The following is a 24,924-nucleotide window of genomic DNA, read 5'->3' as shown; positions in this document are numbered from 1 at the left end:
ACTGGTAGTAATTTAATTTTTGCAATGACATTGCTTTGATACCCTGCCACATTATTAAAATTACTTATGTTAAATAGATCTTTTTGTAGTAGAATGTGGTATTACCATTGGAGTAATATATCAGTGTTGTATGACATTTGTCATTACCAAAGTAGTGTTACAGTCTAATTAATATTATCACACCTTATATTTGTTTGACTTAAGAAGATATATTATAATTTCCACGGGCAAGCTCAGTGCTTTTCTTCTGATTGGGGTGTAACCTTACAATCAAGCTACCTCATTAGCGTGACACATTTCATTCTTATATTGATTTATTGCATCTCTAAACACACATTTTTAAGTGACAGTGCTACTCTTTGTTTGCATATAATACTCCTTTTTGCACTTATTCTTGTGGGACCTGACTCCTAAGCAGATCAGTCTGCTTATTTGGGGAAACATGAAGCTAAAAAAGTTATTAGACGTAATACATTCAGGGCCTACGGCTTTGTGTTTTGAATAATTTTAATTTAATTTACATGTTTCTGTAATCATCATTTTCTGGACCAGAAAATACAGTCATTATTTAAAAATTCGGTACCGCAGTTCTGCCAAACTGGCAAGGAACTACCACATTGACAATACGCCCCTAAGAGTTAGTTGATCTAGTTGTTCAGGATATGGCAACTTATGTGGACAGTGACCTAACTTTTGACCAACATATGTCCATTGTCATAAGAAATTCCCCCTATATTGCACAGCTTATAAACAAAGAGATTGCATCTACATCTAGAGATGTCATTGTTCCACTACGCTCAGCCCTCGTCAGGCCAGTCAATAAGTATAATGCCTTGTTTGACATGCATCCGTCCAGACTCATGCAACAACTGGAATGCCCACAGAGGTACGTTACTAAAATGATGCAAAATGTAAACATGTCCTACTTGGACCAACTCAAAGCCCCGTCACTATATTCGGTATCCTGCAAAGGTGACCTCTGTTAGGTATACAAGGCATCCTCAGACCCAGTACTGATGGATTTAATGCACATCATCAAGTCAGTTGGCATCAGAAGTACTCAGGCTAGGAATTTAAACTGCAACATCAACAGAACTGTTTGGGCAGACAGGTATATCTCACAAACGATATCACTGCTCTGGAACAGATTCCCTAGCCACATAAAAACAAAGCTCAGCCCTTTCCATATTCAAGTGCAACTTGGATCTATGGATGGGAAACAGACAATTTAACCCAGGACAGCCCCCTGTACTAATCATGGATAAAGGCAGCTGCAAAATGCTTTATTCTTTGCATGGGTCCACTTAAATTACCTGTGGCATGATCCTTGTTATTATCATTAGGAGTAACATAGAACTGTGAACCATGGGATGGATAAGGCCAATCTCTAACCAAATGGGATAAGTTAATTCAAGCACAAAAAAGGGAAATTGGCTAGACTTAAAATGGTCCACAAGGGCAGTTAGCCTAGTACTTACCTATGAACCTAGAAAACAGTACTGCAAATCAAACAGACGTACATCATTGCACTGCATGGGGGTCTGACTTTTCTGACATAGCTGGTCATTTGTGCATATTTATATAGAACATGCCTTACATTTGGGAACTCTGTCCTAACTAGTGGCTTCACACTTTCTACCCAGACTGACCAGTTTGTGGTAAGATTTGAAGATCTGATAATATCTCTCACTCATGAAAATGAGTCACTGGCAGACAGTGTTGAAAACAATATAAAATTTAAAAAAAGAAAAAAATACTGTGAGTCTAAAGATTTTTTTTTCATGCACAGCCCATTACACTTGCTCTTTCTAACTGTTTTGCTGTAGTTATTTTCAGCTTGTGGTATAAAATATGACAAAATATGAGCTTTGCAGAATTTTCAATTACAATGGGCAATATTTTGCACCAAATTGCCATAAAATTATTTAGCTGAAAAAGAGAGAGAAAGAGAGAAACATAGGTGTTAACAGAGTGATATAAATATTAAAGTTATATGAATCTCTGTACGTGAAACTAAAAAAATGTCTTATGTTGCCTCTGGAAGTAAGTGATAGAAAATGAACACATTGCAAAGAAAAATGCCTTTTTTTCTTTCTTTTTCTTTTGTTCTTTCTTCCTTCCTTCCTTCCTTTCTTTTGTTTGTTCTCTCTTCCTTTCCTTCATTCTTTCTTCCTGTCTTTCCTTGTAGGTTCCAAACTTCATTAACACCACTCTGCCACCTAAGGAACGCATCACTGCACAGGAAATAGACAGCTACTTTCGGCAAGAACTCATCTACAAACGAAATGAAAGAATGGGAAAACGAGTGAAGGCTCTGCTGGAAGCGCATCCTGACAAAAGCTTTTTCTTTGCCTTTGGAGCTGGTAAGTCTTTTAAATAAAATGACAGTCATGTTAACACACGTGGAAAATTAGAAAAGGAAAAATAACTCATACAATCCTATACCCTATTTTTCAAGTCACATATGCATCACTTAGCAAATAATGCTTTGATGAAGACTTTGAAAACTGTACTCCTGTAAAATAAATAATGTTTATAGAAATTTGTTAGGATACAGATGTGAGCTATTCCCCAAAGTAAAGTGTTTACAGTTTTCTTGGCACTGCTATTAAAACATGTTGGCTTTATGCTTTACTTTGCATGAGTATTTAAACTGCCTTCAGATGTTTCTTTCTTAACTACTCTACAAGGTTCTTTTAAGAAGATCATCTCCGTGTACGTGAACAGACTTACAGACCATCCTTTAAATGGATTTGCTATTGTTAGTGGTGTTTTGCAATGATTTTAATCATATTTTATTTATAAGCAATGTTTTTCCTCTGTCATTTATTTGTCATTTAAATCATTCTATTTTGCCCATAAAGTCCTTTTGAATAATGTTATATACTTCAGGTCATTCACCTTTGCATGAAAAAATAATGTATCAAATCATTATTTTATTTAAACGCCATTACCCTTTGAAGTTTATGTGCTCTTTTAAAGGATCAAGGCAGCTTTTGAGTGGCTATAAAACATTGTGGTGTGTTCATATTTATATGGATTTCCTTGAAGTGTGAAACTCACTGTGAACAATGCAGTCTGTCACTGACAGACTGATTCGGTGGCATTTATTGGAAGCAATTTGTCTAATTCCTTTTCTGTAATCATCACAATAATTGTTGTTTAACGGGCAGTAATACTTAGCTAATGGCTGTTGAATGTTTATAGTGTTACAGTTTTGGGGATATCTTTTCACCTTAAAGTAAGAGTGTTTTCATTATCCAAGTTCATTGAACTTACACATTTCACAGCTGCTGTGTCTAAATAAAGAATTTTCTTTTATCATTCTTTCTTGTGGTTATATGAAATTCATTTGTTGTCAAAACTATACCACAGGGAGCATTAGAGCTTGGAAAACAACTCACTTAAAAGAGCAAGCTTGGCAGCTTCTGTTCTCAGCTAGTAAACTAGCAGCTGACAAAGACACTAAAATGTTTTATCTATAAATTACATCTATAGCTCAAAAAGATTGTGCTGCAAAGGAAAATATCTATCATCCATAAATCTTTGCATTACAAAAGAAAGATGTAAATATGAGTAAACGTGTATGCACTACATTCTTTTTCCATTTTCTCTTGGAATTCATTTTGTTGTACATTACCTAAACTGGCTGTTGTGTAATATGATGACCTCATAGTATACAGGAATTAATTATTTATGCAATAGTCGGAATGGTCTGGAGTACAGCCGTGCGCTCAGCATACTGAGCAGTGTTACTCAAAAATATTATGCTGTCTAAAGTACTAGCTGCAGTGTAGATTTGTACATACCCTACTTGTAGAGAGGTCGAGTCTTGTGAAAACTACATTGACACGATTTTAGCGACACCATCTGAAAAAATATCTACATTTCTTAACATCTGTAGGGCAACATTTGCAAAGATAAGTACAATCTCAAATATTAAATGGGTTGACAGGCAGTAATATATGCTAGGAATAAAAAAGAAGACATTTCTAGTTACATTCCTTTGTGCTTCATGCTGCAGATCAAAAAGTTGTAATATCGACACTGCACTAAGAGAATCCATCAAACATTAATTGATAATGGTACAGCTCCAGTATATTATAAGAATAGCAATGGAAACACTGATGGAAACGTATGTGCTAGCACATTAGCAGTAGGCTACAAGAAATTTTCTTTCATACAAGTATTGTAATGATGTAATGATGCTAGTGGTATTATTTCCGGAAAATCAGTTTTACATTTTTAGGAGCTGCCTCAAACATGACTTGGATATGTAAACAAGTAAAAAGTGTAGTAGGTCTGGCCAATCAACTGCTCTACATATTCTTATATTTTGTGGTTTACCCATAGGTAGATAAGAGCCAAGCAATATCAGCTTAATATTTTCTACTACAAAAAAGTTTGAGTTGTATTTTATCCATTTGCCAAATTCCTGTTGTACCTTACATCTTCTAGCAGCTTCATACATTTCAACACTTGGACATGTCAGTAACTTTTTATTTTTTATTTTCCTCTGTGCTGCAGATCATTGACTGCCAATGGTGCCGCTCCTCTATCCTGGGTTCCAGGAGTCACTAATGACCCACAAGACCTAGTCCGAAACATGTCCATTGCCTGAGGGGAAACTGAGCAACCCCAGTGCAACATCATACTCATGGTCATAAAGATTTTTGTTTTATATGCCCTACCCATTTCCCTACCTCAGAGCTTGACATGCACTGATGTAAGACTGCTTCAGCCAAGAGCATCTGTCACTGCCCCCTCTACCCAGTATTTTGTTAGTATGTGCTGCATAGCCCAGTATTACTGCCATAGATGCTGTCCTTGCTTATGACCCATTCTCTCCCTTTGAGATAGGTGAGCTGGTAAAATAATGATGTATTTCCTGTCTACTACTTGGCTCAAGTGTCAGGTTTGCTCTTCAAACTCAGGCTGGCTGGGTCACAGTCTTGCTTTCTTACCTTTACTAAATGCAAAAGGCAAACATTCAATGTATAAGGCCTAGTAAAATAAATTTGTAACTAATCACATTTTACACACACACACACACACACACACACACACACACACACACACACACACACAATAAATCATATCAATGTAATTTAGCACTTCAAAAGCATTTTGTTAGTCATTTGCTTTTGTAATCGACACCAACATCTGTTTTTACGCAGTGGATTTGGTGTAATCATCCTTAAAATCAATCTTCTGCTCGAGCCCCCATGCAATATATCTGAATTAGTACTGTTGTATAAAGCTAATATGATGTGAAATAAAATGGAAATATTTATGCTGAAATGAAAAAAATATGTTTTCTGCCGTAGTGTATTAGTTCATTTTGTCTTTTTATGCAACATGAAGGAAAAACTTCTATTTCTATGAATGTTCAATATGCATTGTATTGGTCTCATGCAACTTTTTAAATGTATCTTCTTCTTTTACAGCTTATTCATATTTTCTATTCCATTTCATTAATTTTTATTTCTCATGAAATATGTCAAACGTTGCAGTAGCAAGGTGATGCTCTAGGCAAGGAGACATATAATAAATGCTGATGATAGGAGGGTTTCCTTGTATCATTATGCTGTGTCATTTATATGCCCAACATCCAAGTCTCCTTTTCTGTTTGCTGCCATTTAGATTTGCTGAGTGGGTGTTCATACAAAATTCTATTTTTTATACTTTATCTTTCTTCCTTGTAAATATCTAGGGTGTGTGCCCAGTGAAGTAAATGCATGCTTTTTCTTTGTATTCATATTTAATCTGCTTTGTATTCCTGGTTTTCTGTTTTTTAATCACTTTTTTGAGTGGATTTAAGTGCATGTGACTAGCAGATAAGGCATTTGTATTTCTGGTGGGGATGTTACAGGGATATAACATCCCTTCTGGAAGGATAAATGTTCGGTTCTGATTTGCTGAGGCGGTTGTTCTGAGTTCTTGCATTATACAGTATAGAGGATTATGATCCAGTCACCAATCATAACCTTTTTATTATGTGTTTGAGACATCAATGCCAAGAAATTCACCTGGAGGGCAAAGCTTGAGAGGTGAATGTTGGCATCCATGTTGAGAACACATAATTAAGATGATTGGAAACCCAATCATAATTTCTTGTAGCACGTGGAGCTTTTTATGCTCCATGTACTACTAGTTATAAAAAGTATTTTACCAGCTTTCAAAGCCATAAAACACTTAGCAAACTCTGTCAGAAAGACAGTATAACACTGTCTGGTATGTTTATGCTCACTTTGCCATTACAGTCAATTGTTCACATTTTTGCAGAATATCCAGATTTTCACCTCATATGTTTGGTCTGTTCCTCATAAAATCCATGGTTTTCGGACAAATTATTGAGGACTGAATTAAAAAAATAATGACATACATTTTAGTGTCATACAGTGTATCCTTCAGAAAATGCAGGCAGGCACTCATCCTGTTAGTTATAACAAGAAGCCAGGACACGTTACCAGTATGGACAGCAAACAGAACCAAATCTGTTTTTTATTCTGGCGCTGTCTTTGCTGGTCATTACTGAAAGAATTGACTGCCTAGAGAGAAGCCCAACCTTAACAAGTTAAGCAGGGTGTGTTTAACATTTGATAAGGTTGGGTATCGCCCTATAGTAGTTCTTAACTGATTTGTCTTTTTCCAGATATCGCCACACTCCATGCACTATATTCCTTACACAACTGGGAGACAGAGAGGCCAGAGGTATAATATCATTGTATATGTGTTATCTGAGTGTTTTATGTAGATGCATAGGCTACTTCAAAGAGTTTGGACAGTAAAACTCACAAGCAACAGACCTGCATTTTGCAGCACCTGGAGTATATTTAGGCATTGTTTAACACATCTAGAGTAATGTTTTTCAGCCATGCATGCCCCAAATGCCCTTATAATTATAGGATCAATGGCTTTTGAATGATGTTTATACAGCATACCATACTTTGGGTTACTTGCTACAACTTTGGTGATGAGCATTGTTGCAACAGTAGCACCACCAGCATTTCTAGTACTACTGGTACTACCACCAGTAATACTGCCACCACCACCACCATTACTAGTAGTACTAGTACTACCATCGCCACCATTACTGCTATTAGTACTACCACCACCATCACTACTAGTACCACAAGCATTACCACCACCATTACTGGTAGTACTACCGCCACCACTACCACCACCGCCATTATTGATACTAGTACTACCACTGCCATTACTAGTACTACTAGTACCACCACCACTATTACTAGCACTATTACTACTACCACCACCATAACTATCATCACCACCACCACAATTACTAATACTACTAGTAGTACCACCACCATTGCTAGTAGAACTACTAGTACTCCCTAAACTACCATTACTAGTACTACTACTAGTACCACCACCATTACTAGTACTACTAGTAGTTCTGCCACCACCTCCACCAGCACTCCTCATCATGGATTCATGAATTGCCCTTCCAGTTTATACTTTCTCTGCTTTTCAGGTTTGCACATATAGTGATTCTTTTGCTTACAGGAGTAGAGTGTGAGATCACCCATTAAGTCCTGCATGCTTCCTCTTTTGTGTGTGTGTATATATATATATATATATATATATATATATATATATATATAAACACTAAGAAAGCATACAGACCTTCATTCTGAAACAGACATTGTTGGTTCTTTTGTAAGCTTGGGTCAGTTCCTCACCATGAGCATAAATTGGTTTAGAATATGATTATCATTGATGAACGTGGTACTTACTGCAGTAATAACCCATGCCATTTCTGGGTAAAAGTAATAAGTTTTACAATATCATGGGTACATTTATGCAAATTATTGTAATGTTATCTCCACGGTGGTGCAGCGGTTAGTGTTGCCGCCTCACAGTAAGAGGTTCTCTGGTTCGATTCTCAGCTGGGGTGCCTTCTGTGTGGAGTCTGCATGTCCTCCCTGTGGTCACATGGGTTTCCTCCGGGTGCTCCGGTTTCCTCCCACATTCCTAAAGACAGGCAGTAGGTGGATTGGACACGTTAATTGGCCCTAGGCTTGAATGTGTGAGTGTGTGTGCCTTCTGTGGAAGGTTGGGCGCTGGGCTGGCAACTCGACACCGTAAAAACTCCACTGCCAATCATGAGTGGACAGATGCTCCACTGTGGTGACCCCTAACTGGGAAAAGCCGAAAGAAGAAGAAGAATTGTAATGTTATCACCCACCTTGAGTCAATACTAATGAAAAGGTGAACGTTAGCCTTGAGCTCCATCTGGTTAAGAATGATGATCTGAAGAAGAGCTTAATACTTATACTTGTTTTATCTTATTTATTAAATGTTTTGTGTGTTTTTAAACTGGACTTGGCCGTGTTAGTTGGACCACTCTTTTTTCTTGATCCAATTGATGTTTTCATGAAGTTCAGGATTGAAGTCACTCTATCTTGTCTGAGAAACACCAGAATAATGGAGGCCTTGCTCCATGTTTCCCTGCTGTTTCATCATCTTCAGCAAAGGAAGGAGACATCTTCAGAGGCAGACCTCATGGCTGATATGTGGAGTATTACAACTCATGTCGCTCAGGTGCTTGTTAGGAGATACAGCGCATCAGAGTTATATTCCAATCTGTTTCACTCAGCTGATGGTTCTTCTTGTTGCCACTTCAGCAGCTAATAGAGTATGTGATATATGATTTGATTTGTGCCACATACACATCACAAACCAACTTTCAGCCAGTTTAAGCCATGAGATATTAGTATATTGCATTAGTAAATACTGCCCTTAGTCATAGAAATAGAATATTATGTACCATAAAATGTAGCTGCTTCAAACATTAGAATACAGAAACCCATATGAGTTTCAGTGTCTTTAGTTTCCTGCTTGTGAAGTTGTACAATACAGTGCTAGGTTTTTAAGAATTTATACATTCATACTAGATGGCTTCCAGTTATGTTAGAAATATATTGCAGTTACCACACAATTTGTGCTTTGCAATATTCTGTGACACTCTAAATCCCTAAAGTGAAAAATCTGACCAGCACATTTTGTATGCAATAAACTGGTCTGATCTTAGTTCAGACTGGTAAACTGCACCTTGTTCTAAGCTCGGTGGCCCGGCATACCATTAGTATAATCAAAATGTTTTAGGTGATGAATGTAGATTAAAAATTAGCTGCACTTTTGTGTTTTGTGACCCCCCATTAATTTATCCTAGGAAATTATCCAAAATGAATGTTAACTTTCATACCTATACGCCCTGGGATCTTGAATATCACTCAACTCATCTATCCCATTCTAAAAACATGTATCTGTTTTCTTCAGTAAGTCAATAACAGGTTTTAAGTTCTTTAAACGATATTCAGGATTACAAACTGATCAAACTTGTATGTGGACACAAGCACACCTTCAGAGGTACTTCTTTTTAGCTAATTGCAGTAGCAGAATTGGCAAGAAAGATTAGGACTGTCATGTTCTAAAAATCATTCCCTTATAGTAAGCTGTTGGGCTAAAAGCCATGGTTACATTAGGCGAATAACAGCAGAAATGTTGTTAGACATAAAAATTAAACTGTCCCCAGAATATTGCTGTTTCAAACACTTTAAACATATGAGTAGTAGCAGTTAAAAGTCATAACTTGCTGTAGTTCCTTAGGTTTTCTAATATAAATGATTAAGTGATGACAATTCATCAGAGAAGGCATACGTATTTAACTGTTCAGCTTATTAAGATCACAGTATTTCAACTTCTGGGTGTGGTTCTACATGCTGCAAGTGACTATCACTTTGCACTTATATGGGTGTATATAAACATGCGGTTGTGATGGAGTATGGTGCAGTGTGTGTTTTCCACATATAAATCTCAATTTGTACAGCCAGACTTGGTAATAATGTTAGTAAAGGAAAACTGGAGGGAAAGGCATCTACTTGGAATGGAGACAAAGCCTGCATTATTTAGTTGTTTGCAATTCCAGCCGGGACAAAGTGTGCATTATCACACTACTTGCAATGGTTAAAGCATTACGTCTGCTATATTTAGGTTCATAATAGGTTCATCATTTCATGTTTATTCTTTCATTCTTTCTCTAATAATCATTTGCAGGAAGTCAGGCCCTGTCCTAACAAATGACATGCACAAGATACTGAAACACCCCTAGACAGGATACCAGTCCATTGCAGAATGTGTGGCGCACACACACACACACACACACACACACACACACACACACACACACACACACACACACACACACACACACACATGCCGTTGCAAGCTTGTACACATAGACACATTCACATATCCATTGCAGGATGAATACACACACACACACATACACACACGCACACACACACACACACACGCCTTTGCAGGCTTGTACACATAGACACATTCACACTTCCATTACAGGATGAATAGACACACACACACACACTTATACACATACTCAAGCACATGGGCACACAAAGACATGCATGTGCACACGTACACATGGACACACATGCACACACACATATATGCACACACACACACACACACACACACACACACACACACACACACACACAGACACAAGTACACTTGGGCACACTTACATTTGGACACACTAATTTGTACACATTGATACACAAATTTTTACACATGCACACACACGCACACTCATGCCGTTACAAGCTTATACACATAAAGACATTCACATATCCATTGCAGGATGAATACACGCACACACACACACACACACACACACACACACACACACACACACACACACACACACACACACACACACGCACACACTCACTCATACATATGGGTAGTTCAAGATCACCAGTTGCATGGCTGTCTCTGGAATATTGAAAAAAAAAAACTAAAGATTATGTGAAAATCCATGCATACACTGTGAAGACATACAAACTCCAGAGAAAAAGGACACTAGCCAGGAAATAAAATGCAGAAACAAGGGATGGGTGCAGTGTCTCATAAAGATTCAGTTTTAAAATTCTGATTTGTGTGAAGAAGTACATTCTAATGTGATACCATGTTTTGTGCTTTTTATTTGGTGCAATAGGTGAATGTTTCTTTTTCAGGGAAGGAGATGTTAAGTAACTTATTCAGACAGACTGCATTCAAGTAGTGATATGGAGATCAGATTCTAGTCAGTTTGCTAGATGCATTAAGATAATTCTTAGCTCATTACTTTAACATCAAAGTTATGCAGCTAGCCTCATTTTTTGGCAGAACATTTGTTTCTTAAAAGGTCTGTTTGACAGCTATGCTCTAGGTCACAAGAAACCAGACACTTCTTAGCAAAATACACAATTTCTGCATGGCTGACCATTCATTAGTCTTTGTGTTGTTCATCTATATGGTTCATTAGGAAAGGAAAACATTCTGGTAGAGAGAGAATGAACAGAATTTTGAATACGGTTCATTCGTAAACATTTCAAGGAATATTTTATATCAGTGTAGGGGGTTGCTAGAAAAATAGAAAGCAGGCAGTAGAATTTTAGAAGCAAGAGGAACAGATGGGAAAGTACAAATTACAAAGTCAGGTGGAGGCCTGAAGTTACAGCATTACTTGTAGCTTACAAAAACATACACATTATGACATTCTGAATAACCAGCCCACTTTTGTTGAGGCAGGGTACGTTTGCATAGCCAGTTATGCATGGTCAGGAATGGGCTTAGTATATCAGCAGGGTTAGCCAGATGGGAAAAAATGAAGAGGCCAGAGTCCTGTTTTACAGTCCCAATGGAATGAAGACAGCACTGTCCTTGTGAGATATGACAGAAGCAGAAGAGCCTTCAAACGTCAGTGCCACAACAGTGTAGTTGTGGGAAGAGGTGTGTGTGTGTGTGTGTGTGTGTGTGTGTGTGTGTGTGTGTGTGTGTGTGTGTGTGTGTGTGTGTGTGTGTGTGTGCGTGTGTGTGTGTGTGTGTGTGTGTGTGTGTGTGCGTGTGTGCATATCTGCATCTGTGCATATATCTGCATCTGTGCATGTGGTATCTTTGTATATGTGTGCATGCACCCATGTGTGTGTGTGTGTGTATGCATGTATGTGAGACAGCTGGTATACATGTACATGAATATGAATTATTCATTCACTGCTCCCTAAGGATGGAAGCCTCAGACTAAAAATTCTGACAGATGTTCATTGGCTAGGAAGACCCTGACCAGCCCTCATGACCCCCGCCACTCAGAACATTGAGCAGCAATCAGATTCAACTTTTCAGAGTGTAAGCATGCTACAGGCAAAACTTGTAATGGGATAAGTCATTTAGGAGTTATCAGTATAGTGGAGTAATGGTACTTTTAGGTTGGGGTTACCAAATTTGGGGGAGTCATGAGAGTTGAGAGGAAATGAAAAGCATACAAAATAAAACTAATTCCTTTCAGCCCTGTTGTATTCAAAGTACTTATACTTACTTCTATCAGAGTGTCTTGCTCCCATAGGCAAATAACCGCAGTATGTGTAACTAGTACTAGTACTTCTGTATAGAAATATGCCTCATTTGCACAACAGTGTGAACAATGTGATGCGAACTGTCGCTACCCCCTAAATTTAATTACTTGTGCTACTAAGATAATTGAGTGGTAATAGCATCAGAACTGACAAACTATCTACTGTGCACAGCAGTGTGTTACTAGACTGCATCTTACAAACACAGCCTTACAAGACAAATGCATGAAACAAAGTTCTGCAGTTAGATATTAGGGAAGGAGAAATGATGACGACAGATGTTTAAGAGTGATAATGCTACCCTAACATTCCAGCAATTTAAATGTACCAAGTAACCAAAGTAAAATATAAGGCAATGGCTGACACGTTTTTGATGACCAGTTAGAAGATGGTAGACGGAAAATAAGAAACATAATTGGCTGGCTGACTACACTGACAGATGTGATAACACATAGAGCTTAATGAGAAAAAAAGCATGAACAGGGACTGGAAAAAAACTGGCAAGATTTATTTTAGCCATCCTGTCTTTACACTAGAGGAAACTAGCAGTAAAGAACCCCAGCATCGTTCAATGTTTCACACTGCATAAGGCTTACTTATCACCTCCTTTACTGACATTTCCAATCCACTACCCCTTATTTATCTATTTATACTTTTTTGACCAGGTTAGTCCCCTAGAATCATAGCCACATTTCAGGGAAAACCCAAGGTGGTATATATACTACTAGGGGAATCCAGGGCATCACAGAACTTGTCCTGCTGTTTTCAGTAGGTGACATGGGTTATTTTACATACACCTGAGCTACCACTAACGCAAGCAGATGAGGTCTTGGTTTAACACCTCATCCAAAGGATGACACACTAAGGAGTGCAGCACTCCTTTATGTTGGACTGCAGTGCCAGTAATCCCTCTCCCTGGTGTGCGGAATAGAACCCACAGCCTTCTGCTCCAAAGGTGATAGTGCTACCTGCTGCACCACTGACATTGCTAGAAGGCTCTTTGTATCACTTTGCTCTTTGAAGAAAAAAGAATCCCACATTATTATATCTTAATTTTGTTTATTGATTGATTTGATTGATTGGCTGACATGTATTTATACATCTTTCTTTGTTCATCTGATAGATGGGCTGGACTAAATACCCTATTCAGTCGTAGCATGGGTCATATGGCAAATACAGTACATAGAGACAATCATTGTGCAATATTGCATAAAACAGCAAATGTACTGACATCTATCTCAGAACCTAAAGCAGTAGATACAGATATCTGTAGTTACACTCTCAGTAACAGTTTAAAGTGTAACTAAGTTTTAAATACTGCAGTAATATAGCAGTGTGTTGTCATTAATACCTTTTGTACATATTCTGTTATATGCATTCCCTTATCATACCAACATTGATTTACAGAAGTATTGGAGTCACACTAGCAACTGACAGCTTAGTTGGATATTAATAGTTGTACACAAGATGTCTGCACTATTTACATATTTAATATGTAGTTACAGTGATATAAATGGTTCTGCAGCACCTCATTTTGTTATTGATTAATGGAGTATGACAACACATGGGTTTTATGTTTTCAATCACATTAAAGGTTTTCCACAACAAGAAACATTTGCTATCAGTTTGAGTAGCACTGGAATGCACAGAGAATGTGTGCTAAAGTCTGTGTCACGTTTTTTGAAAGGAGGAGCGTAGTGTTGGAGTCAGACGTTTCAACACAATATTCATAGACACAGCTGTACACATTGATTTGTAAATTACTTTTTTATTGTAGCTCTGATCTGAGTTAACAATGGGCTCATGCACTCAGAGCACTGACTGATGACTGACACACAATACTATACATAATGCAGTAAATTAATCAGGCTGACCATTCACAGCAGAAGGTAGGAAGTGCAGGTAAACAGTATAGCCAGTCCAGTAAAGAAGGTAGCTGTGTTTTATTAGTAGATAGTTTATTACAGACATAATAAGGTAGAATATACTATCAATTTATTTACTTGTTTATCAATTGTTTACCAGGTTAGCCCCACTAGGCTAGAAACCTCTTTCCAGGGAAAATCCAAAGTGCTATTTAGACTACTATGGGAAATTTCTCTAGGATTTTAGGGAACTTGCCCTCCTCTTTTCAATAAGTGTCATGGGATCCTTTGCATCCACCTGAACTACCACCAACTAAAGCAGATGGGGCCTTGCTTTAACCCCCCCCCCCCCGCCCAATGCTGCACTACACTGTCAGCAATCCATGTGCCTATTGTGGCAGCTACTGCATTTCCAGACACACATCACATGACTTTCCCTAATTTTAAGGGATAAACCTAATTTTGCTCCAAAATGTTTCACTCTTCCTAATACAATGTGTGATGTTCTGAAAAAGAATGGCGTGGGTAAGTCACCAAGTAATATCCGACTTTGCTGTGGAGGACTGCTTATTCTTCATAAAAAGAATATTAACACAAATTCTCATTTTCCATAAACTGTTAAATTAATAGTTTCAATGCTTAAAATGTATTGCTGATAGAGACCCTTTGTCCCTGATTATTATTATTTTTAGTTTTCACCCCTGATTAACAAACAAGAGTTTGTGGTAAAAAAACAAAATAGCATCTCTTCCAATTAACATCCTTCATATTAAAAATTATTTTTCTTCCAAACTGTAAAATGTGGAAAATAAGCACAATTAAATAATATATAGTAAAATTCTTTCCAGCGCACTAAACACTGTTTTATAACTGCTAAAGGACTACTGCTTATACTTTCTAAGCGGGGTAATCCTATCCAGGGTGGGTATTGTTGGGTCGAGAAGGCTCTTTACCAGCATCATTGGGCTTCACAATGGCTATGGGTGGTCTTTTATTTTCCTATAATGCTCATGACATCACTGCATTATTGCTTATAAAATTAACACAAATGAGAAGTTACCTCTGGACATATAATGATTTGGATGGCAGTGGTCCAGGAACCATTATGTACACCCAAAGTAATACTGAATTCCAGTTTAATATGATTATTAAAGCAATGAATTAATTATTTTCCTTATATTTTATATTCATTTATGAAAATACATTGAAGGATAAACAGAATCCCATCAATTTTGCATAACTGATTCCTTGCTTTGTCTGCTGACAGAAGAATACAGTAACAGTATCAAAGTTTTCCTTTTAAAGGAGTACTGCGCCCACAGACTCAAAAAACATGTTTAAAACATCATGGCAAGATGTTTCCTACACTTTAACAGCACTCTGGGATTATTTACAGGATTTTAAATATTTTTATATGTAATTCCAGACTCTGACCACCTAGAGGCTGGCATATTGACATGGTTTGGATAAACCAGGTTGCCATCCAGTATCCCAGAAATCATTGTTTGGCTCAAAAATGTTACATCACGCAGGCCTCCGTTTGCCTAAAGTTCCTGTCATTTCATAGATGTTGCATGCGTACAAAGAACTGAGTAAAATAGAACAGTGTAAGTAACATTCCCTGCTGCTGGATGACTACTTAAAACAGAAACAGTGCAAATGCCACAGAACACACTCAAAGTGCTGTTTACTGCTGCCTTTTTTTCTAATTTAGTTTAAATGGCACTAATTTGTGAGACAATGAATTCCAGTCCATTTACTTCTCCCCTCCCCATAACACTTAGCTTCCCTAGCTGTCAAAGTCCTGAGAGTAATTTGACCTGGTAATTCCATTGACTGGCAGATCTCAGCAGGGTGCTTGACTCATGTAATTTAATCTTTGCTCTAGCATTTCCTTTGTTACAGGGGACATTTTTATTTGCTGCACTATAGCCATGGCCTTACTTGACTGCATTCACATCCAGTTTATGTAAAAACTCCTGGAAGGTCTTCCACCAAGGAGCTAAAGAATAAAACATTTATACTATGAACCAGTTTATATCTTTATTAATTTAAGTGTTGAGGTATCACTTCATGCTTCCACCTTGTTTAAAATCAAGATTTACATGTGCAAAGTGTGTCGGTATGCACTGTCTGCCTACATATGTTTTTACTCCACTGGTTGGTTTGCAAAAAAAATTTTTGCAGTGTCCCTGGATTTCTCTTTGTACATACAAACCACATTGCTATATTTTCCCTTTTTTTCTTGTGTCCAGAAGTCACTTATTACTAAGTATTTTTTTTATTTTTTTTAAATAAAGGACATCAAGGTTAATTTACCTTGAATCAGATAATGGATGCCACTGCAAAGAATCACTGTTGAAATATTTGTGCACAGACAAAAATCCCTTACTAATTCTATTTGCCAGCCTCCAGTGCAATTGGTGCTATGGCTGTAATATACTGGTGTGTTTGCTCACACCTTCCAAATATCCCCACCCTTACATACCAGTTTTGCAGTGTATCAACCACCCGACTTGCCCATACACCTTTAGCCATCAATATGCAGCTACTTCTGTTCATGTGAGCATGTGAATTTGTGAACACATTTCTGTGTTTCCAAACATTGGTGTTACTACACTACTACTGAACAAAATTAACATATTGAAATGTAATAATCCACAGAAAGGTATAACGAGATAACCAGGCACTCCGTTATCTTTTTCAACCATAAAAAGTGTATTTATTCAAGTAAAAAAGACATCTATTTCTATTCCTGCAGTGCACATTTCGGCCACAGAACCCAAACCGAAATACAAAAGGTGGGGGCGTATCCATATTCATCAAGGATACCCACACCTCCAGGTTAGTGGCACAGCACGATGCTTCAGAGATCATCCACGTGCAACTAACAATGGGCAAAACTTCAATTCATATTGTAGCTTGCTACAGATCACCCACCATGTTCCAGGACCCCCATTCCACGTTTCTGGAAACATAAAGGTCCTACCAAACACCCTAATATTGGATGATTTCAATTACCCAAACATTAACTGTGAGAACTACTCAAGTACTAACTCCCTTACCCAACTTTTCCTAGAATTTATAAACTCAAACGCCCTGGTTCAGCTGGTCAACACTCCCACCAGAAGTGACAACATATTGGACCTGGTCATCACCAACATGGGCAACTGGTGTTCCACACCAGAGGTCAACCCCTCGTTGGTTAGATCTGACCATAAACACATCACTTTGGATATCCATATTCTGCCCCCACCCTCAGACAAGAAAGTCACCGTGAAAAAACTTTTCAAAAGCAAACTTCACATTACTTAAGACCGAGGTGGAAAGTTTCAAAGCCCCCTTGCTGAAGGATAACACTGTCCAAGCTGCAAAATCCTTTACTAATGCATTCTACGGGCAGCTACAAGAATGCATGGATCGTGCCATCCAAAGCAAAACCAAGACTCACTCCTCCAAGAAAAGGAAACCAGTCTGGTGGACTCTTGCCATAAACAAGCTATACAACAGAAGAGGAAAACTAGTACAGAAAAGAGTAAAATCCCAAGAAGGGAAGACATCCCTGATCAGTATCAGCAAGAAACTACGATCCCTCATAAAATCATCCAAGGCGAGCTTTGAAAGAAAAATTGCCAAGGACTTCAAAGATAATCACAAGGCATTCTTTAGCTATGTCAAGAATCTAATTGACAATGCTCAGATCTGCTCGTAGTTGGTGCAGAATGGCATAAAATACACTGAACCGACCAATATCGTCAACATCCTGGCAGACAGGTTCAGCGCAAACTTCACCTCCCTCTCACCCCCAAAAGGGACCATAACCATACCAGAAGAATTTAGAGTCCCTGAAATCACAGACACTCAGGTTAAAACAGCCCTCTCCAAAGCCAAAAACACAGCATCAATGGGACAGGACTGTGTCCCAGGCTGCATCCTGTATGAGCTCAAAGACGAACTAACCCCTCACTTAAACACACTGTTCAAACTCAACCTCTCCACAGGCTACATACCCATAGAGTGGCGCACAGCAACGATTATTCCGATCCACAAAGGTGGAGCCACGACAGACCTCGGGAACTATCACCCTATAAGCCTGACTAGATTGGTCTGCAAGGCTACGGAGCGCATCATCATGGAACTCATTAACAGAGACATTGGGAACCTCCAAATAATGGACCCTACGCAGTTTGGCTTTGTTAAAGGCGGATCATGCCTCCTAAACCTGGGAGTCACCCCCACCTCTTAACATACAACTTACAGCTCACTAACTAACAACTAGCAAGATCCTGGAATGTTTAAAATATGCTGATTTTACTTATAAAAAAGGACCATTTTATGAATTCATAGCATTTTCTGTTTCAATATACCCTGAATACCAGCAGTGCTTTGTTTGTAAAAAACAGGTGTTGGTATGCATATGTTTCATTTAGGTCAGATCCCCCCCTCAACCACACCCCCACAGAGACATTCCAGTGTCAGATGAATTGACCATTTCTCACCAGTTGCTATAAACACTGTTCCAAGATGTTTGTGTGCATGCTGCTTTACTTGCACAATGATTTCCCAATTGTGGATTTAAGTTAAAACCTTTATATCAAATTTTCCATCACAAAGACTCAGACATTTGCTAAACAAATCATTACATTCTCAGAGAGATAACAGACTTGGCATTAAAACTTGTGTGATGGTCAAACTCACATTCATTGTAACATTGAAGACCACGTTTGAAGAAAATGCATCTGGCCAGTGGCACATAAAGTTTACCTATGGACTGTTTTACAAAAATAGACTTCTTGCACACATGTGTTTGGACCATGCAAAATGTCTTATTCACCTTCCTGAATGTATGCAATCTGAACATATAAAAATTACATAATATTCCTGTATAACTCAATAAAGCACTAGAAGGTTGGACATGGTGAAAACATAAATCGAAATTCGGAGAGTTGTGCAAAATTCTGGACAGTTGACCAGCATGTCATATGCACATGGTTGGAGGCAACTTCGCATGTAATTTTCTTAATGTGTCTACAATGACAGGAAAAATGAACTAAAACAACTATTGCAATTTACTAAAGAAAAAAAAAACAGTACTGCATAATAAAGGCAGATAGCTTGTCCCTAATTCACTTTGAAGGCTAACTAAAGTATTGGATTTGTTTCAGCTTGCAGTTTTTGAAACTGTATGATTGGGACTGACTGCAGTGCTTTCTCCTACTTACCTGATGAACTTGGGCATCCTGAGGCAATGTAGCAATGGCCTCAAGTACAGTGCCAACCCTCTCCATTTACTTCTCAACACTCAGACTTGCGAGAGATGCACTTATATATCCAAATTAGAAGCCACACACTCTCCAGCCAAGACCGGAATAGCTGGTCAAGAGGAGAAGATCAACCTTGGTGGCCAAGTGTTTCCCTTAGAAAAAATGCCAGTGATCCATTGATTTGCAGTAGTGAGGTTTCAGTGAAACCGTCTCATGTTCTTAAAATTCAGGTAAATGTGAATTTGATTAATGAAAGTAGATCCCAGTGTGTGTGTGTGTGTGTGTGTGTGTGTGTGAGAGTGTGTGTGTGTTTGTGTGTGTGTGTGTGTGTGTGTGTGTGTGTGTGTGTGTGTGTGTGTGTGTGTGTGTGTGTGTGTGTATGTGTGTGTATACCATGTCAATACTGAAAGATTGCCAAATTCTGGTAATAACGGCCACACGGGTAAAAACGCACTCTCCAAAGCTGAGAATACAGATTACATGGGACCAGACAACATCCCAGGCTATGTACTTCATGAACTACAAAATGAACTGGCACCTCACCTAAGTGTCGTGTATAATCATAGCCTCACCTCAGGCTTCGTGCCCATTGAGTGGAGCACAGCTACAGTTATCCCACTCCACAAGGGGGGATCCACCTTGGATCCCAGGAACTACCGCCCCATCAGTCTGACGAGCCTGATCTGCAAGGCCATGGAAGATATTTTCATGGAACTTATGAACAAAGACATTGGCAACCTTCAAACACTGGACCCCACACAGTTTGGGTTCATGAAGGGCTGATCTTTTCTCCTGAACCTGATTGACTTCTTTGAATCAGTCTCCAGAGCCATGGACAAGGGTAAGGTGGTCCAAACAGCCTATCTGGTCCTTGCCAAGACCATCAACACCATCCCCCACTCTGGAATCATAGATAAACGTACTAAGCTGGGCATTAATTACCATGTTACTCGATGGGGTGCCAGCTGGCTTACTGACAGAAGCCACACTGTAAAAGTAGCCGACTCCAAATCCAGCTCCAGACAAGTGACAAGTGGAGTACCTCAGGGTTCAGTCCTAAGACTGCTCTTGTTTGGCATCTACTTCTCTGAAGTACAGACCAACACTAAGGGACTCTGGCTAACAAAGTTCTCAGATGACTGCAAACTGGGAGCCATTACTGAATCCCCAAATGATGTGGATATTCTACAAAAGGACCTTACAGAAACAGATGCTTGGTGCCAGAGCCATGGGCTCAAGCTCAGTGCCAAGAAATATATAGTTATCTCCTTTGGGAGATAACTATATAGTTATCTCCTTTGGGAAAAAAAACATGTGCCCCTAAATTACCACATAGGTGGCAGTACACTAAACACTGAAAGTGTGATAAGAGACTTAGGGACACAGGTGGACAGTGGCCTCACCTTTGATAACCACATTGCCACAACAGTCAGGAAATCCTTCTATATGGCACACCTCATCACTAAGGGCTTTTCATCCAGAAAAAAGGAGGTCATTGTCCCACTGTACTCATCCCTCATTAGACCCATTATAGAATACAATGCCCTGTTTGGTATGTACCTCTCAAGACATCTGCAACAACTGGAAAGGCCGCAGAAATACCTCACTAAAAGAATCACAGGCCTAAAGAAGATGCCCTATGTTGACCATCTAAAAAAACTCCACCTATACTCTGTCACATATTGTCTACTTAGAGGAGATCTCTGCTTAGCATACAAGGCCATGTCAAACCCAGAGCTGTTGGACATGCTACACTTAAAGAAATCCCAATCCCTCAGAGACACGCGCTCCAGGGATCTAAACCTTGTCATCACAATGAACGAAACATGCTGGAAGGATAGGTTCCTGACCCAGAGATTCCCCAGACTCTGGAATAGACTTCCCATACATGTCAAGCAGAGCGCCTCTTTGGCCCTCTTCAAAAGGAACCTTGATGACTGGATGGGAGATAGGAAATTCAGCCCGGGAATCACGTTAGTCGCCCTGCTAGACAGGGGTCCAGGGGAGTAAATACTGTTGGAAGGAATAGCCAGGGAATTGTTATGGCTAGGCTTGTATAGGCCCTAGGGCCAATAGCCTAGTACAAACCTATGAACCTATGAACACTTGCAAACAACCAGAAACATCCCCGGGTGTGCCACTGAAATCATAACAGCTGTGATTTGTAACAAAACAGTGAGGCGTAAAAAACACTACTAATTATATTTCTAGGCTTTTTTATTCTTCAAAAGACATATTATAACAAATATTTTTTTATTGTAGCACCTAAGTGGCCAATACCAGTAAATAATGACTGTCCATGACTTGGGGCCTACGTCCCTAACCAATTTTGTTGCTGCTCCTCATATAACTGCACAAATAAACAACCAGAAATGAAACACATGACATAATGAATCAATAATTGGAAGCCACTGAAAAAGTAAAAGTGCCCTTTAGCTAGCATCACTGTAAAGATATTTTGTGTATACACAATTCTTTTATAATGCACTAGATTTTCTACATAAGGCAGAGCAACACATTTAAGAAAGTGATATGCAGTTGTAACATTAGAACACTGGAAAGTCATGGAGATTTGTAATGCAACCCTGTTATTGAGCACATAACACACTCTCAGGACAAAAGCACAGTAGTTTACACTCAAGAAGTAGGCTGTCTAGAAAGTAGCCCATCATTACTTGGCACATTCAAATGCTCCCTTGCAAAGTTATTTACCAAAATATGACAAAAAATCATAATATCCATAACCTAAGTCTGAAACAAACTTTGATATCTGCACATGTGTGCAACACACAGGCACCATTCTTTTACCATGTTGGAACCATCAATACTGTCTTCAAAACAAGTATTACTTAGCACATTCAGATGCTCCCTTGCAAAGTTATTTACCAAAATATGAAAAAAATCATAATTTCCATAACCAGAGTCCTAACAAAACTGATATCTGTACATGTACATTGAGAAGCAGTTTTACCATGTAGACACATATGATTGTAAATATACACATTATTGGCGTAGGCAACATACTGCTGAATGGGTACATGTAAAGAGAAAAAGCAAGATAAGGACCGCCATATTTGCTATTCATAATGTGTACAATTACTCATACTGTGCTTCACTGCCACTCCCCTGTAGTTGTATAAGTTTTGGTAAACTTTTTCTGTAAAACAATACTTTACCTTTTACTTTGCTCTTATTATATTACTGCATGGCACTCATCCCATGCTGTGTCTGAAATGGCTACTTTGGCATCAGTCCACTACCTCCAATTAGCAATCGCTCAATTACTAAAACAGTATGCAAAATTTAACTACACACCACTTTGGGCCCAGTTAGCTGTTTGGCTGGCTCAACTGTACCTTCCCTCCCTTGCCTTTTGAAATCTGCAAAACCCTGCCTTTCAAAAATAATTTTACAACTTCCATAGTGTACATGTAGCTACACCACCCACACTTCATGCTATGTACATAACTCTCACCCGACCAGAATTCTGTTGAATGCCTACAATTTCTGCCCTGTCCCCTGAAAGACATTTTGATTTCCTGATAAAGTATGGAGGATTACAGTCAGTCAGTAGTAACATTTGACCTTAAACTTCCATACTATTTATTGTTGAGGAAAAGCATATTGATAAAATCTTGTTGTTCTATTAACCTTTTAATAAAATCATAGTCATATTTAAAAATTGTCTCCAATTCTGGGCTTTTGTGCCATATTAGTTGCTCAGCAAATACATTTAGAAGTACAGATAAATAATCATACTGCATTTGTGTTTAGAACTTTATGAGTGTTACTCTACAAGTTTTGAAACCAGGTACACAGTCAGAAAGCACTAAAGGGTGCTAAAAATCAACTCAGCAGTTCTCTCAAAAGTAGAAATACATTTTTTAATAAATACTTCTGAACAAGAACCTTTTTTTCTACAAACAAAACATTTGCAAAGAAAGAAAATTACTACATCAAAGGTGACAGAGACAGAATCTATCCCACCAGCATGTCCTGTTTATTGTGATGACAAAGTTTAGTTCCCTAGAGCATGTAGCTCAGAGGGATTGGGATTTCTTTAGGTGTAGTATGTCCAACAGCTCCGGGTTTGACATAGCTTTATATGTTAGGCAGAGATCACCTCAGAGTAGGTGATATGCTACGGAGTAAAGCTGGAGTTTTTTTGAGACGGTCAGTGTAAGGCATCTGTTTTGAGGCCAGTAATCATCTTTGTGAGGTACTTCTGTGGCCTTTCCAGCTGCTGCAGATGTCTTGTGAGGTACATTCCAAAATGGGAGATGAACTCTATAATGGGTCTAATGAGTGTTGAGTAGAGGGGAACAATGACCTCTTTTTTCCTGGAGGAGAACCCTTTTGTGATGAGGTAGCCTACAACAACACTGTTGATCCATCCATCCATCAATACATTATTTAATATGTTTCCTCTAAAGAATAATGCTTTAATTTATACAATTTGTACCACTTGAGTCCTTATATAACTGTGAAAAAAGAATCACAAAATTAAATTGTTACAAAGAAGCCAATAGAGAAAGTTCATCCAAAGATTTGTGTTTGCTGTAGTAAACTGTTGTGCAACACAATCTTGCATTTCTTCATACTTAGCCTACTTAATTTTGTCACAGGTGGTGACGGTAATAAAAATATCCTCATGTTCTCCCCTCCTGCCTCCATTCTCCCCTTTCAAACGAGTGAGGGAGAGAGAGAGAGAGAGAGAGACAGAGAAACTTTTATCTTCCTAAAATAGATTAGAGACGTTCTCTTTTCTTCAGTTTGTAATGCCTACTCTGAACTAAGTCATTACTGTAGTCTGTTGCACCACGTTTTAAATAGCAAGGTCAAAGTTTAGATGTTTTATGACATTTTAGCAGTCATTACAATTAAATGACTAGAAAAGAAAACATTGCTTCGAGCCTACAGACCATTATTATTATTACCATCATCATTGTCGTACAACCAATACGACTTTCGCATTTTTACTATCAATAATATTATCGTACAACCAGTGAGACTTTACACCTGCATTGAAAGCTATCATTTCGCGAAGATGTTCTGATCTGCTCAGCTATCATTTGGCCCTTAATATAGTTGTAGGCTCAGCAACCACTGACTTTACAGGTGCTACAATCTGACTTTGTCCGTAAATGGAAAATCCCTGTTCTACCTCAGATGGGAAGTGGGGAAATATTCCCTCCTACCTGACGATAGTCATCTGAAACTCATCTTTAATAGTATTCCATACCCCTTGAAGAAACTCTCAGCACCAAACATATGCTTTGGGTTTGGTCTCGAGACTCGGACCCTCGTCCCTCACCTCTTCGCACTCCTCTAAGTCATACTGGACAGTCATCCCAT

General features: G+C 38.5%; 1 protein-coding gene across 1 annotated transcript in view; it reads left to right on the top strand.

Moving 5' to 3' along the window:
• LOC122793144 (metalloprotease TIKI1-like) overlaps window positions 1-24,924 on the top strand; it is an 845,736-nt gene that overhangs the window by 540,840 nt on the left and 279,972 nt on the right. The window contains exon 4 of the mRNA XM_044060930.1: window positions 2,189-2,363. Coding sequence (XP_043916865.1) covers window positions 2,189-2,363 — 175 coding nt within the window. The remainder of the gene's footprint in view (window positions 1-2,188; window positions 2,364-24,924) is intronic.

Source organism: Protopterus annectens, chromosome 2.part0, assembly GCF_019279795.1.
Source record: "Protopterus annectens isolate FY-2018-M chromosome 2.part0, PAN1.0, whole genome shotgun sequence".
NCBI classification, from domain to species: Eukaryota; Metazoa; Chordata; order Ceratodontiformes; family Protopteridae; genus Protopterus; species Protopterus annectens.
Note: the sequence above shows the minus strand (reverse complement) of the source record. Positions and strands in the feature narration are given on the sequence as shown.